This window comes from Silene latifolia, chromosome 4, assembly GCF_048544455.1.
Source record: "Silene latifolia isolate original U9 population chromosome 4, ASM4854445v1, whole genome shotgun sequence".
NCBI classification, from domain to species: Eukaryota; Viridiplantae; Streptophyta; class Magnoliopsida; order Caryophyllales; family Caryophyllaceae; genus Silene; species Silene latifolia.
Window position 1 is genome coordinate 59,992,408 of NC_133529.1, and position 13,967 is coordinate 60,006,374.

Sequence of the window (13,967 nt, forward strand, 5' to 3'; positions counted from 1 at the left end):
AACGTTAAAATAACTGTTGTAGCAGAAATTATTTTTTTCATAATAAATACTATTTTATAGGATCTAACAAAAATATCCTTACAATAACTATTCTTTAATAATGAAATAACATTAATATTACATTAAAATAATTGTGTGTGCATTGTGGTGGACTAGGCTACCAATCTCACTAAAACCCTCCCCTCTCTGATAGAATAATTGGATTTGTGTAATACAATAACTGCATTAAAACATTAAAATAACTGTTGTAGCAGAAATTGTTTTTTTTCATAATAAATACTATTTTATAGGATCTAACAAAAATATCCTTACAATAACTACTCTTTAATAATTAAATAACTTTAATATAACATTAAAATAGATGTATGTGCATTGTGGTGGACTAGGCTGCCAATCTCACTAAAACCCTCCCCTCTCTGATAGAATAATAGGATTTGTATAATGCAATAACTGCATTAAAACATTAAAATAACTGCTGTAGCAGAAATTTTTGTTTCATAATAAATACTATTTTATAAGACCTGACAAAAATATCCTTACAATAACTACTATATAATAATGAAATAACTTTACTATTACACTAAAATAACTGTGTGTGGATTTTGGTGGACTAGGCTACCAATCTCACTAAAAAGCTCCCCCCTCTGATAGAATAATTGGATTTGTATAATACAATAACTGCATTATAACATTAAAATAACTGCTGCTGCAGAGATTGTGTTATTTTGTTTTGTATAGAATCTAAGATATTGAAATTAATAATACCATAACAGTTCTCCTGTTTTAATGTTTCCAGGCATTGAAATTAATACTACCAATGCAACAACTTTGTCTACACCTACCGTTGCGTCTGAAATAGGAGAAAATACTATCCATAATATGGGATTGAGATATACTCCATGTGGCAGTGAGGAGTGAAGTAGGATGGTAGAAAATGGTTTCAAGCCTGCTCTAGGGTTAATGTTTGTAAAGTTTGGAGGAGGCAATAGAGTTTTACAATTTATATATGCTGTGGCTTGTAGTTTCATACCAACAAAGTACACACAAACAAGATTCCGTGATGGTCTGATAGACAAAAAATCAATGGTCTGCAACAGACATGGATTCAAAGTGGATCGCAAAAAACTCAAACCTGCTGTTGAATTTAAAAACACGGAAGAGAAAAAGAAGAGGAAAAGATCTGTAGAGCCAAAGCAAACAAAAATAACAAGATTTGGTTGCAACGCAAAAATACGGTTTTGTGCTGTATTCAATGACCTTAAGGAGCTAATAGGGTATGCCATTGATACGTTTTATGAAGGTCATAATCACAGACTCTGCTCACTCAAAGAAAGGGAATTCCAGAAAAATTTAAGAACACTTAACCTTTACATTAAGCAGACAATTGTTAACAATTGTAAACTCAACATCGGTGCTACCAAGACATTTAGAATTCTGGCGGAACAATCAAATGGGTATGCAAACATCGGTGCATCTCTCACAGAATTCAAGAACTTCAAAAGAAATATTAAATGTTACATAGGTGACAAGGATGTTGACATGATTCTCGATTATTTAAAGGCGCTTTCTGAATCACAAGATGACTTTTACTATGCTTATCAAGTTGATGAGGATAACTGTTTGGCTATAATCTTTTGGGCAGATCCACAAGCAAGAATGAATTATTCCTTGTTTGGGGACACCATCAACTTTGATCCTACTTACAGTACTAACAAGTACCACATGGCCTTCACCCCATTCACTGGTGTTCACAACCACAAAAATCGATGACTTTTGATCCGCACTTGTCGATCATGAGAACGATGGGTCATTCATTTGGGTGTTTAAGAAGTTCCTTGATTGTATGGGCAACAAGGAACCTCGGTGCATTATTACCGATCAAGATCCGCAATTAAACTCGGTGTGCGTTTTGTATTTAAGAAAGCAAGACATCGTTACTGCATGTGGCATATAATGAAAAAACTTACCGATAAAGTTGAGTCACAGATTTGTAAGTAGACTGACTTTGTTGAGCGAATATGTGCAGTTGTTTGGGATACTGACTTGGAACCCATTGAGTTTGAAGAAAAATGGTCTCAAGTGATTTATGACTTTGAGTTGAATGATAATACTTAGTTGACATACATGTATGGCAAAAGGCACAAATGGATACCTTCTTACTTTAGAGATTTGCCTTTAGGCTGCCTTTTGACAACTACACAAAGATCAGAGAGTCAAAACAGTTATTTCAAAAGATTTGAGAGCATAGATGGCACACTTGTAGAATTTTGGTTGCGTTTTCAAAGTGCAATGGAACAACAACGCTATAATCAGATATTTCTTGATGCTGCAAGTGACAACACGTTTCCACAGGTTTCTTCTAAGACAATGATTGAGAAACATGCCTCTAAAATCTACACACATACTGTTTTCTATGATTCCCAAGAGCAAGTGCAAATGGCTCCCTGTTCGTGTGCCATTAGAGGATTTTCTGAGCAAGGAAACATGCACATTATAAATGTTGAAGATGCCTACAGGAAGCATAGAATATTTCAGGCTATTCCATTTTATAAACATAATTGTCTTTTTACTTTAACATACAATAACTGTGATAAAAGAATACAATAACCGTATTTTAACATTAAAAAAACTGATGGACTTCTACCTTGGTGTTCATTGCTAGTCTGCATAAAATAATTCATGTTGAACTATATAATAACTATGTTTGCCTTTTGAAATAACTACACTGTAATGCAGGTTGCTCACAATAACGAATCGAAGGAAACAACATGTACGTGCAAGATGTTTGAGAAGAAAGGAATCCTTTGTAAACAAATTTCATGGATTACATCAGGAAGAGGATTGCAAAGCATACTGGAGCAGTACATCGAAACCAGATGGACGAAGAAGTCATATAGAAAGCCTTTGTATGGACTGGATGGAAAGTTATTGCAAGACTACGATCCCACTAATTTGAGAAAGTTGGAATTATCAAGGGTATGGTCTGAGTTTTATGCAACAATAAGTGTTCTTAACTCGATGACTCAAACTCAGATCAAGGAGCTAATTTTGATGCTTTTAAAATTCCGAGAGAAAATAAATCCAACAAAAGAGAGCTTGACAAAGGAACAAGAACTGGAAATGCTCTTAGGTTGTTCAGTAAAATCAAATATTACTGTTCTTCCGCCAAAGATTGCAAAAAACAAAGGAAGTGGCAAGAGAATGAAATCAAACAAGGATAAGGCAATTGAGAAGGCGAGAAAACCGAAGAGGCTATGTAATAACTGCAAACAAATGAGAAACCATGACAAGAGAAACTGTCCAAATCCGTTGTTGAGCATGCTTTGGAGGAAGAAGATGAAGAGGAAAATGAAATGGAGGATGAAGATGAAGAAAAAGAATGAAAAATGGATTACGCTTTAAAATAATCAAGATTATGCTTTAAAATAATCAAGATTATGCTTTACAATAACCGCATAATTGCAATAATTGTGTTAGACTTTTACAATAATCAGGGTTATACTTTACAATAATTGTGTTAAACTTTTACAATAATCAGAGTTATGCTTTACTGAGAATTGATGTTGAATTTATTTGCAATTGTTCGATTTTGTTCATTTAATACCTTGCGCTATTAAAATAATCATGTGAAAGCTTTACAATAATCAAAGTTATGTTTTACAATAATGGATGTTGAATTTATTTGCAATTGTTCTGATTTTGTTCATTTAATACCTTGCGCTATTACAATAATCATGTGAAAGCTTTACAATAATCAGAGGTATGCTTTACAATAACCACAATTTACAAAAACTATAATTTACAAAAATTAACGTACCAAAATTCCATAAAAATATAGTACCAAAATTACATAAAATATAGTACCAAATTACCATAAAATATCTCATTCAAGACCACAATAAGGAATTTGTTACAATAATCAAAGATATTGATGTTGAATCTATTTGCAATTGTTCTAAATTTGTTACCACACTTGCCAGTTTGCTCTTTGCTGACGACAAGAATCATGTAAACAAACATAAGAGACATACCAAATTTCTATAAATATATTAATTTGATGATTTGTAACTTGACACGGTAAAAAGCTTATTACGTCTCAGAATTTGTTCATCAAATTTGTTGATCAAAGATATACTTTAAAATAATTGGGCAAGAGCTTTAGAATAATCAGCTACATGAGAGCTTTAAAATAATCAAACATATGCTTTAAAATAATTGGGCAAGCACTTTACAATAATCAACTACATGTGAGCTTTAAAATAATTGCATTTGATAATTTGAATAACTGTCTGGAACTATTACAATAACTGTCTGGAACTATTAAAGAAATTGCATTACAAAAACGCTATCTGAAAAAAATTGTTCAATCAATCAATAACAGTTATCTAAACATTAGATTATCCAACAAAAATCCATCTACAATTGTTCGCTAAATCCATCTATAATCAATCAATTGGTCTTTTATACTTTTCGACGAGAAGAACCTTTAACGGCTGTTGTTTTAAACCTTTTCGTCCCCGCTCTTCTGTCTTTTAAAAGATCTTTCTCTACTTCCAATATACTCCCCCTCAAAATTTCCACTTGTTCCAAAGGAGACGCTCTTGACTCATTCACATCTGACATCAAAATAATAGTCAGCATATCAAGCCATATAGGAATCCTCTCAACTTTTTTCTTAACTGAATACAACCCCTTCTCGTGCTTCCCTTCATATGTGAGCATGTGAAACATGGTGAAAAATCCCGATTCCTTATCAGTCTTGACATTCGATTTCCATTCAAAATCAACATTCACGAATGTAAATGTGTTAATGAGAACCCCTTCTTTTGCTATTTTCCTTGTATCCAAAAAGTCAGAAAAACAATCAACCTACAACATGTAAAAACAAAAAAAGGAATTAGAAAACACGAGTATACAATAACTGGTTTAAAACAATATAATAACTTTGTTACAGCAATACAATAATTCTGATTGAAAATAGAATTTGTATATAATCAGGATTTAGAAAAACATACTGCAATCTTTACAAGTCTGTAAAAATCAGATTTTTCCCAATCCTCATGTAACGTATGGTCCAGCAAATCAACCGTCAAGTTGATAAAGTTCACACAAACACAAAAGTAGTGCTTTTCTAAGGACAACGGGATGGAGACGAGGTCCACATCGATCTCGGAGTTTACAACGTTTTCACCTAAAAAATAGGTCCAAAACCGCACAACCTTGTCTTTTTGACTGTCAGATACATCATCACTATCCCCTCCTTGCTTTAGCATGTCTTAAAAGATTCCCTATAAATACCATAAAGTGTGAAGAAAATTGAAGAACAATGATAAAACATTCTGCAGTAACTGCACAATGAACAACAGATCATACCATATGTTGTGTGCCAAGGAATATCATCATTGGCGCTTCTTTCTCTTTAATCTCCATGAAATTGAAAACAACCGACCAGGCGGCTATTATGCGCAACTCATTGTGATTTGAATTTTTGAGTCGGTTTTTGGTCTGGTGTCGGTTTTGACTCTAGTTAGTGTCATTGCGACACCGTCGTCGTGCATTAAACACTCCAGGTATTTTTGAAATGTTTTGAAATGTTTAATTTTCGAAATCGTTTTAAGTTTTCCGACGTAAAGTTGTACACAAATTGTCAATCAAATGCCGCGATTCCAAAGCATGTTATAGTCTGATAATCACCAGGTGTTTGTTGGAGTCTCAGCAGATACTGGGTATCTACACCGGACCATGGTTTACATGGGCATTTTCCATTATCATTTTTTTGTGAACCAAGTTTAAATCCCTATATGGTTTCAGATGTATCATAGTTGCTGGCGTATACATAGCATGTGAGTGAAGCTCAATAAAATCATAAATCTCATATTCACCCGTCTGAATTCTTCTAAAACTATATTTAGCCTGACAACCAATTCGCGTAAGGGTCCTCTTCCTTTTTGTACCCTTGTGATTACTTTTGCCTTGTTTATTACACACACCACATATGTGTAATAACCCCATCAATCAATTTTGTTGAGTCTAACCTTGTAAGAAACCCACAAACCCTGGCATATTCCTTGTAAAAATCTATGCCTTCTTCCAAAGTTATAAATTTCATCCACAATGCTGGTTTTAAATCTGCTGAGCATCTCGGCAATCCCACTATTGGATTATCAAAAACAACTTCTGGGGTAGCTACAATAACAAAAAAAAAACAAAAAAAAGTGATTGTAATTTTATCCGTCATAACCTACTCAAGCTTATTAGACAATACAATAATTAATAACATGCTACAATTTGATACCTGATACATTGTTCGAAGAAAGTTCATGCGGTGCATTAGTGACAAGTAACTGATCTCCTTGTGAATTACTTGAAGATGCTTGGACAATAGTAACTTATACAATGTCTGCACAGAAAATCAATATCTGAGCTAAGGGAAAGAACTCAGTTTATATCATAAGCAAGAAGAGAGGAATCAAACAGAATCCCGGAATCCCTCCGCCTCTCTTTCGCTTCTATTTTGCTAACCAAACAGAATCCCGCAATCAAAACAAGGCCTTAACATCTAATTCGATGAATACGGAAACTCAGTTTAACTTCAATTACAAGGATCATCCCCCCACTTAGACAAGGGCAGGCAAAGATGAGATCGAAATCACTGACTAACCTAAGTAATACTCCCTCCATCTTCACAATCATACATTTTTTCATATTGACAGAAACACACCTTCAACTACCTGGATACACATAACTTTTAAAAGCAACTTATTTGGGGTCTCAATTAGCAGGAAAAACAAAATAAGCTCTCGCGATATATTAATCCCCTTCCCCCCTCCAAATTAAATGTAAAAAACATTGGTTTAAAGACACATTCTTACATCTACATACATAAACATCTTTAACTTGCTGGATACAAAGAACATGCAGCAGTACTTACCTATAACTTCAGCCATAACCGCATCTTCTTCTTCAATTATAACCACCTGAAATAAAAAAAATCGTTCTTGTTAGATTATTACCAAATCCTAATTGTTTCGAGTTCAAAATGTTAAGTAAACCCTAAGATTTCGAATTGCATTTGTTCATTAAATAGGAAATAGAAATCTGAATTAAAACTTACCTTGATTGTATTTGATACGATTCAGAGGTGCAATAATGGAGTTGGATTGAAGGCACAACAATGGTGTCGGAAAGAGAAACGAATAAATCAAGATGCGCCTCTTTTATTGGATTAGAGTGAGAGGAAGAACTGATGAGATTTTGTGTATTTTATTCGTTGGGTTAGTTCGTACTGAGCTTTAGTTCGTACGTGACCCCAACCCTATATATATATATATATATATATATATATATATATATATATATATATATATATATATATATATATATATAATAGGCAAGATCCATGAGTTTGACACTTTTCGTGAGCTTCCCCGCATATGTAAGCAAATGAGTTGACAAAACCCAATTATCAAAATTTGAGACGTCATAAAATTCCCAGCTCTTTCTCTCTGTTTCTCCACCTGTCTCTCTCTACTGATCAAACACTCTGTTTATCAAAAAATCACGCGGAATTTGTTCATTAGTTCTTCAAATTTTGATCAACAAATTCACCAGTTCTTCAAAATTTGATCAACAATTCATTCACTATTTTGATTTTTCAATTAAAACTATCAATTTGTTCATCAATTTTTCTCCGAATAACCCTAATTCTTCAAATTTGACTGAAGGTATTGATATTTCTTCCGATTTCTGATTTAATAATTGAATAACTTCAGTAATTGAATCAAATAACAAATTCTGACCTGATTTACGTGTTTTTTTCCATAATTTTCAGCTTCAACGATGCTGAATTCAGACGATCAAACTCTTACTCTGCTTGATAATATTGCTGATAATCAAACAACGATGAATTCAAGTATAAATTTGTGACATAATGCTGATATAATAACTGTTGTTATTAGGTTGATAAGTTTTTTGTTAAAACTACTGATTGCATATAGATTATTTTCATATTGTTACTCATTTTGTCGTTATAATAACTACTACATAATATCACAATAATTGCATGTAGGTTTTCATTCATGATATCATTCAATATCTAGTATTTGAATAACTGGATTAGAATAATACAATAACTGACTTACAGTATTAAAATAATTTGGATATTACATTAAAATAGCTGTGATGCATTGTGCTGGACTAGGCTACCAATCTCAGTAAAAAAACCTCCCCTCTCTGATAGAATAATTGTATTTGTATAATACAATAACCGCATTATAACGTTAAAATAACTGTTGTAGCAGAAATTATTTTTTTCATAATAAATACTATTTTATAGGATCTAACAAAAATATCCTTACAATAACTACTCTTTAATAATGAAATAACATTAATATTACATTAAAATAATTGTGTGTGCATTGTGGTGGACTAGGCTACCAATCTCACTAAAACCCTCCCCTCTCTGATAGAATAATTGGATTTGTGTAATACAATAACTGCATTAAAACATTAAAATAACTGTTGTAGCAGAAATTGTTTTTTTCATAATAAATACTATTTTATAGGATCTAACAAAAATATCCTTACAATAACTACTCTTTAATAATTAAATAACTTTAATATAACATTAAAATAGATGTATGTGCATTGTGGTGGACTAGGCTGCCAATCTCACTAAAACCCTCCCCTCTCTGATAGAATAATAGGATTTGTATAATGCAATAACTGCATTAAAACATTAAAATAACTGCTGTAGCAGAAATTTTTGTTTCATAATAAATACTATTTTATAAGACCTGACAAAAATATCCTTACAATAACTACTATATAATAATGAAATAACTTTACTATTACACTAAAATAACTGTGTGTGGATTTTGGTGGACTAGGCTACCAATCTCACTAAAAAGCTCCCCCCTCTGATAGAATAATTGGATTTGTATAATACAATAACTGCATTATAACATTAAAATAACTGCTGCTGCAGAGATTGTGTTATTTTGTTTTGTATAGAATCTAAGATATTGAAATTAATAATACCATAACAGTTCTCCTGTTTTAATGTTTCCAGGCATTGAAATTAATACTACCAATGCAACAACTTTGTCTACACCTACCGTTGCGTCTGAAATAGGAGAAAATACTATCCATAATATGGGATTGAGATATACTCCATGTGGCAGTGAGGAGTGAAGTAGGATGGTAGAAAATGGTTTCAAGCCTGCTCTAGGGTTAATGTTTGTAAAGCTGGAGGAGGCAATAGAGTTTTACAATTTATATGCTGTGGCTTGTAGTTTCATACCAACAAAGTACACACAAACAAGATTCCGTGATGGTCTGATAGACAAAAAATCAATGGTCTGCAACAGACATGGATTCAAAGTGGATCGCAAAAAACTCAAACCTGCTGTTGAATTTGAAAACACGGAAGAGAAAAAGAAGAGGAAAAGATCTGTAGAGCCAAAGCAAACAAAAATAACAAGATTTGGTTGCAACGCAAAAATACGGTTTTGTGCTGTATTCAATGACCTTAAGGAGCTAATAGGGTATGCCATTGATACGTTTTATGAAGGTCATAATAACAGACTCTGCTCACTCAAAGAAAGGGAATTCCAGAAAAATTTAAGAACACTTAACCTTTACATTAAGCAGACAATTGTTAACAATTGTAAACTCAACATCGGTGCTACCAAGACATTTAGAATTCCGGCGGAACAATCAAATGGGTATGCAAACATCGGTGCATCTCTCACAGAATTCAAGAACTTCAAAAGAAATATTAAATGTTACATAGGTGACAAGGATGTTGACATGATTCTCGATTATTTAAAGGCGCTTTCTGAATCACAAGATGACTTTTACTATGCTTATCAAGTTGATGAGGATAACTGTTTGGCTTTAATCTTTTGGGCAGATCCACAAGCAAGAATGAATTATTCCTTGTTTGGGGACACCATCAACTTTGATCCTACTTACAGTACTAACAAGTACCACATGGCCTTCACCCCATTCACTGGTGTTCACAACCACAAAAAATCGATGACTTTTGATGCTGCACTTGTCGATCATGAGAACGATGGGTCATTCATTTGGGTGTTTAAGAAGTTCCTTGATTGTATGGGCAACAAGGAACCTCAGTGCATTATTACTGATCAAGATCCGGCAATTAAACTCGGTGTGCGTTTTGTATTTAAGAAAGCAAGACATCGTTACTGCATGTGGCATATAATGAAAAAACTTACCGATAAAGTTGAGTCACAGATTTGTAAGTAGACTGACTTTGTTGAGCGAATATGTGCAGTTGTTTGGGATACTGACTTGGAACCCATTGAGTTTGAAGAAAAATGGTCTCAAGTGATTTATGACTTTGAGTTGAATGATAATACTTAGTTGACATACATGTATGGCAAAAGGCACAAATGGATACCTTCTTACTTTAGAGATTTGCCTTTAGGCTGCCTTTTGACAACTACACAAAGATCAGAGAGTCAAAACAGTTATTTCAAAAGATTTGAGAGCATAGATGGCACACTTGTAGAATTTTGGTTGCGTTTTCAAAGTGCAATGGAACAACAACGCTATAATCAGATATTTCTTGATGCTGCAAGTGACAACACGTTTCCACAGGTTTCTTCTAAGACAATGATTGAGAAACATGCCTCTAAAATCTACACACATACTGTTTTCTATGATTTCCAAGGGCAAGTGCAAATGGCTCCCTGTTCGTGTGCCATTAGGGGATTTTCTGAGCAAGGAAACATGCACATTATAAATGTTGAAGATGCCTACAGGAAGCATAGAATATTTCAGGCTATTCCATTTTATAAACATAATTGTCTTTTTACTTTAACATACAATAACTGTGATAAAAGAATACAATAACCGTATTTTAACATTAAAAAAACTGATGGACTTCTACCTTGGTGTTCATTGCTAGTCTGCATAAAATAATTCATGTTGAACTATATAATAACTATGTTTGCCTTTTGAAATAACTACACTGTAATGCAGGTTGCTCACAATAACGAATCGAAGGAAACAACATGTACGTGCAAGATGTTTGAGAGGAAAGGAATCCTTTGTAAACAAATTTCATGGATTACATCAGGAAGAGGATTGCAAAGCATACTGGAGCAGTACATCGAAACCAGATGGACGAAGAAGTCATATAGAAAGCCTTTGTATGGACTGGATGGAAAGTTATTGCAAGACTACGATCCCACTAATTTGAGAAAGTTGGAATTATCAAGGGTATGGTCTGAGTTTTATGCAACAATAAGTGTTCTTAACTCGATGACTCAAACTCAGATCAAGGAGCTAATTTTGATGCTTTTAAAATTCCGAGAGAAAATAAATCCAACAAAAGAGAGCTTGACAAAGGAACAAGAACTGGAAATGCTCTTAGGTTGTTCAGTAAAATCAAATATTACTGTTCTTCCGCCAAAGATTGCAAAAAACAAAGGAAGTGGCAAGAGAATGAAATCAAACAAGGATAAGGCAATTGAGAAGGCGAGCAAACCGAAGAGGCTATGTAATAACTGCAAACAAATGAGAAACCATGACAAGAGAAACTGTCCAAATCCGTTGTTGAGCATGCTTTGGAGGAAGAAGATGAAGAGGAAAATGAAATGGAGGATGAAGATGAAGAAAAAGAATGAAAAATGGATTACGCTTTAAAATAATCAAGATTATGCTTTAAAATAATCAAGATTATGCTTTACAATAACCGCATAATTGCAATAATTGTGTTAGACTTTTACAATAATCAGGGTTATACTTTACAATAATTGTGTTAAACTTTTACAATAATTAGAGTTATGCTTTACAGTAATTGATGTTGAATTTATTTGCAATTGTTCTGATTTTGTTCATTTAATACCTTGCGCTATTAAAATAATCATGTGAAAGCTTTACAATAATCAAAGTTATGTTTTACAATAATTGATGTTGAATTTATTTGCAATTGTTCTGATTTTGTTCATTTAATACCTTGCGCTATTACAATAATCATGTGAAAGCTTTACAATAATCAGAGGTATGCTTTACAATAACCACAATTTACAAAAACTATAATTTACAAAAATTAACGTACCAAAATTCCATAAAAATATAGTACCAAAATTACATAAAATATAGTACCAAATTACCATAAAATATCTCATTCAAGACCACAATAAGGAATTTGTTACAATAATCAAAGATATGGATGTTGAATCTATTTGCAATTGTTCTAAATTTGTTACCACACTTGCCAGTTTGCTCTTTGCTGACGACAAGAATCATGTAAACAAACATAAGAGACATACCAAATTTCTATAAATATATTAATTTGATGATTTGTAACTTGACACGGTAAAAAGCTTATTACGTCTCAAAATTTGTTCATCAAATTTGTTGATCAAAGATATACTTTAAAATAATTGGGCAAGAGCTTTAGAATAATCAGCTACATGAGAGCTTTAAAATAATCAAACATATGCTTTAAAATAATTGGGCAAGCACTTTACAATAATCAACTACATGTGAGTTTTAAAATAATTGCATTTGATAATTTGAATAACTGTCTGGAACTATTACAATAACTGTCTGGAACTATTAAAGAAATTGCATTACAAAAACGCTATCTGAAAAAAATTGTTCAATCAATCAATAACAGTTATCTAAACATTAGATTATCCAACAAAAATCCATCTACAATTGTTCGCTAAATCCATCTATAATCAATCAATTGGTCTTTTATACTTTTCGCCGAGAAGAACCTTTAACGGCTGCTGTTTTAAACCTTTTCGTCCCCGCTCTTCTGTCTTTTAAAAGATCTTTCTCTACTTCCAATATACTCCCCCTCAAAATTTCCACTTGTTCCAAAGGAGACGCTCTTGACTCATTCACATCTGACATCAAAATAATAGTCAGCATATCAAGCCATATAGGAATCCTCTCAACTTTTTTCTTAACTGAATACAACCCCTTCTCGTGCTTCCCTTCATATGTGAGCATGTGAAACATGGTGAAAAATCCCGATTCCTTATCAGTCTTGACATTCGATTTCCATTCAAAATCAACATTCACGAATGTAAATGTGTTAATGAGAACCCCTTCTTTTGCTATTTTCCTTGTATCCAAAAAGTCAGAAAAACAATCAACCTACAACATGTAAAAACAAAAAAAGGAATTAGAAAACACGAGTATACAATAACTGGTTTAAAACAATATAATAACTTTGTTACAGCAATACAATAATTCTGATTGAAAATAGAATTTGTATATAATCAGGATTTAGAAAAACATACTGCAATCTTTACAAGTCTGTAAAAATCAGATTTTTCCCAATCCTCATGTAACGTATGGTCCAGCAAATCAACCGTCAAGTTGATAAAGTTCACACAAACACAAAAGTAGTGCTTTTCTAAGGACAACGGGATGGAGACGAGGTCCACATCGATCTCGGAGTTTACAACGTTTTCACCTAAAAAATAGGTCCAAAACCGCACAACCTTGTCTTTTTGACTGTCAGATACATCATCACTATCCCCTCCTTGCTCTAGCATGTCTTAAAAGATTCCCTATAAATACCATAAAGTGTGAAGAAAATTGAAGAACAATGATAAAACATTCTGCAGTAACTGCACAATGAACAACAGATCATACCATATGTTGTGTGCCAAGGAATATCATCATTGGCGCTTCTTTCTCTTTAATCTCCATGAAATTGAAAACAACCGACCAGGCGGCTATTATGCGCAACTCATTGTAATTTTCGAGCTTTGTAGAAAGAATATCAGACCTATCCAAGATAACATTTCCCGTAGAAAACAAAAGTTCACTGCAAAGGGGTAAAAAAAAAGGCTTAGTAATGTTAAAAAAAATATATATAAAAAAAGTCACTACCAGATACAATAACTGAGTTTTCATAATACAATAACTATGGTAATGTAATACAATAATCGAGTATGTTACAGCAAAGTGGA

The 13,967-nt window shown here is 33.0% G+C and overlaps 4 protein-coding genes across 4 annotated transcripts; all 4 read left to right on the forward strand.

Annotated features, from left to right (window-relative positions):
* The first annotated feature begins 924 nt into the window (after window positions 1-924).
* LOC141651557 (protein FAR1-RELATED SEQUENCE 5-like) lies at window positions 925-2,115 on the forward strand. The gene is made up of 2 exons (XM_074459262.1): window positions 925-1,744; window positions 2,027-2,115. The coding sequence occupies exons 1-2, from the start codon at window positions 925-927 to the stop codon at window positions 2,113-2,115; spliced, it is 909 nt and encodes a 302-aa protein (XP_074315363.1).
* Window positions 2,116-2,289: 174 nt separating this feature from the next.
* Window positions 2,290-3,995, forward strand: LOC141651558 (protein FAR1-RELATED SEQUENCE 1-like). Its single transcript, XM_074459263.1, has 3 exons — window positions 2,290-2,535; window positions 2,737-3,234; window positions 3,981-3,995. The coding sequence occupies exons 1-3, from the start codon at window positions 2,290-2,292 to the stop codon at window positions 3,993-3,995; spliced, it is 759 nt and encodes a 252-aa protein (XP_074315364.1).
* Window positions 3,996-9,198: 5,203 nt separating this feature from the next.
* Window positions 9,199-10,389, forward strand: LOC141651559 (protein FAR1-RELATED SEQUENCE 5-like). The gene is made up of 2 exons (XM_074459264.1): window positions 9,199-10,174; window positions 10,301-10,389. The coding sequence occupies exons 1-2, from the start codon at window positions 9,199-9,201 to the stop codon at window positions 10,387-10,389; spliced, it is 1,065 nt and encodes a 354-aa protein (XP_074315365.1).
* Window positions 10,390-10,563: 174 nt separating this feature from the next.
* LOC141651560 (protein FAR1-RELATED SEQUENCE 1-like) lies at window positions 10,564-12,269 on the forward strand. The gene is made up of 3 exons (XM_074459265.1): window positions 10,564-10,809; window positions 11,011-11,508; window positions 12,255-12,269. The coding sequence occupies exons 1-3, from the start codon at window positions 10,564-10,566 to the stop codon at window positions 12,267-12,269; spliced, it is 759 nt and encodes a 252-aa protein (XP_074315366.1).
* Window positions 12,270-13,967: the final 1,698 nt, after the last annotated feature.

Excerpts from the sequence above, each read along its gene's own strand:
- LOC141651557 (XM_074459262.1), top strand. The coding sequence starts at position 925 with ATGGTAGAAAATGGTTTCAAGCCTGCTCTAGGGTTAATGTTTGTAAAG. Across the intron at positions 1,745-2,026 it reads GGCCTTCACCCCATTCACTG|TTGTTTGGGATACTGACTTG; the intron begins GTGTTCACAACC and ends GAATATGTGCAG.
- LOC141651558 (XM_074459263.1), top strand. The coding sequence starts at position 2,290 with ATGGAACAACAACGCTATAATCAGATATTTCTTGATGCTGCAAGTGAC. Across the intron at positions 2,536-2,736 it reads GGAAGCATAGAATATTTCAG|GTTGCTCACAATAACGAATC; the intron begins GCTATTCCATTT and ends ACTGTAATGCAG.
- LOC141651559 (XM_074459264.1), top strand. The coding sequence starts at position 9,199 with ATGGTAGAAAATGGTTTCAAGCCTGCTCTAGGGTTAATGTTTGTAAAG. Across the intron at positions 10,175-10,300 it reads AGATCCGGCAATTAAACTCG|TTGTTTGGGATACTGACTTG; the intron begins GTGTGCGTTTTG and ends GAATATGTGCAG.
- LOC141651560 (XM_074459265.1), top strand. The coding sequence starts at position 10,564 with ATGGAACAACAACGCTATAATCAGATATTTCTTGATGCTGCAAGTGAC. Across the intron at positions 10,810-11,010 it reads GGAAGCATAGAATATTTCAG|GTTGCTCACAATAACGAATC; the intron begins GCTATTCCATTT and ends ACTGTAATGCAG.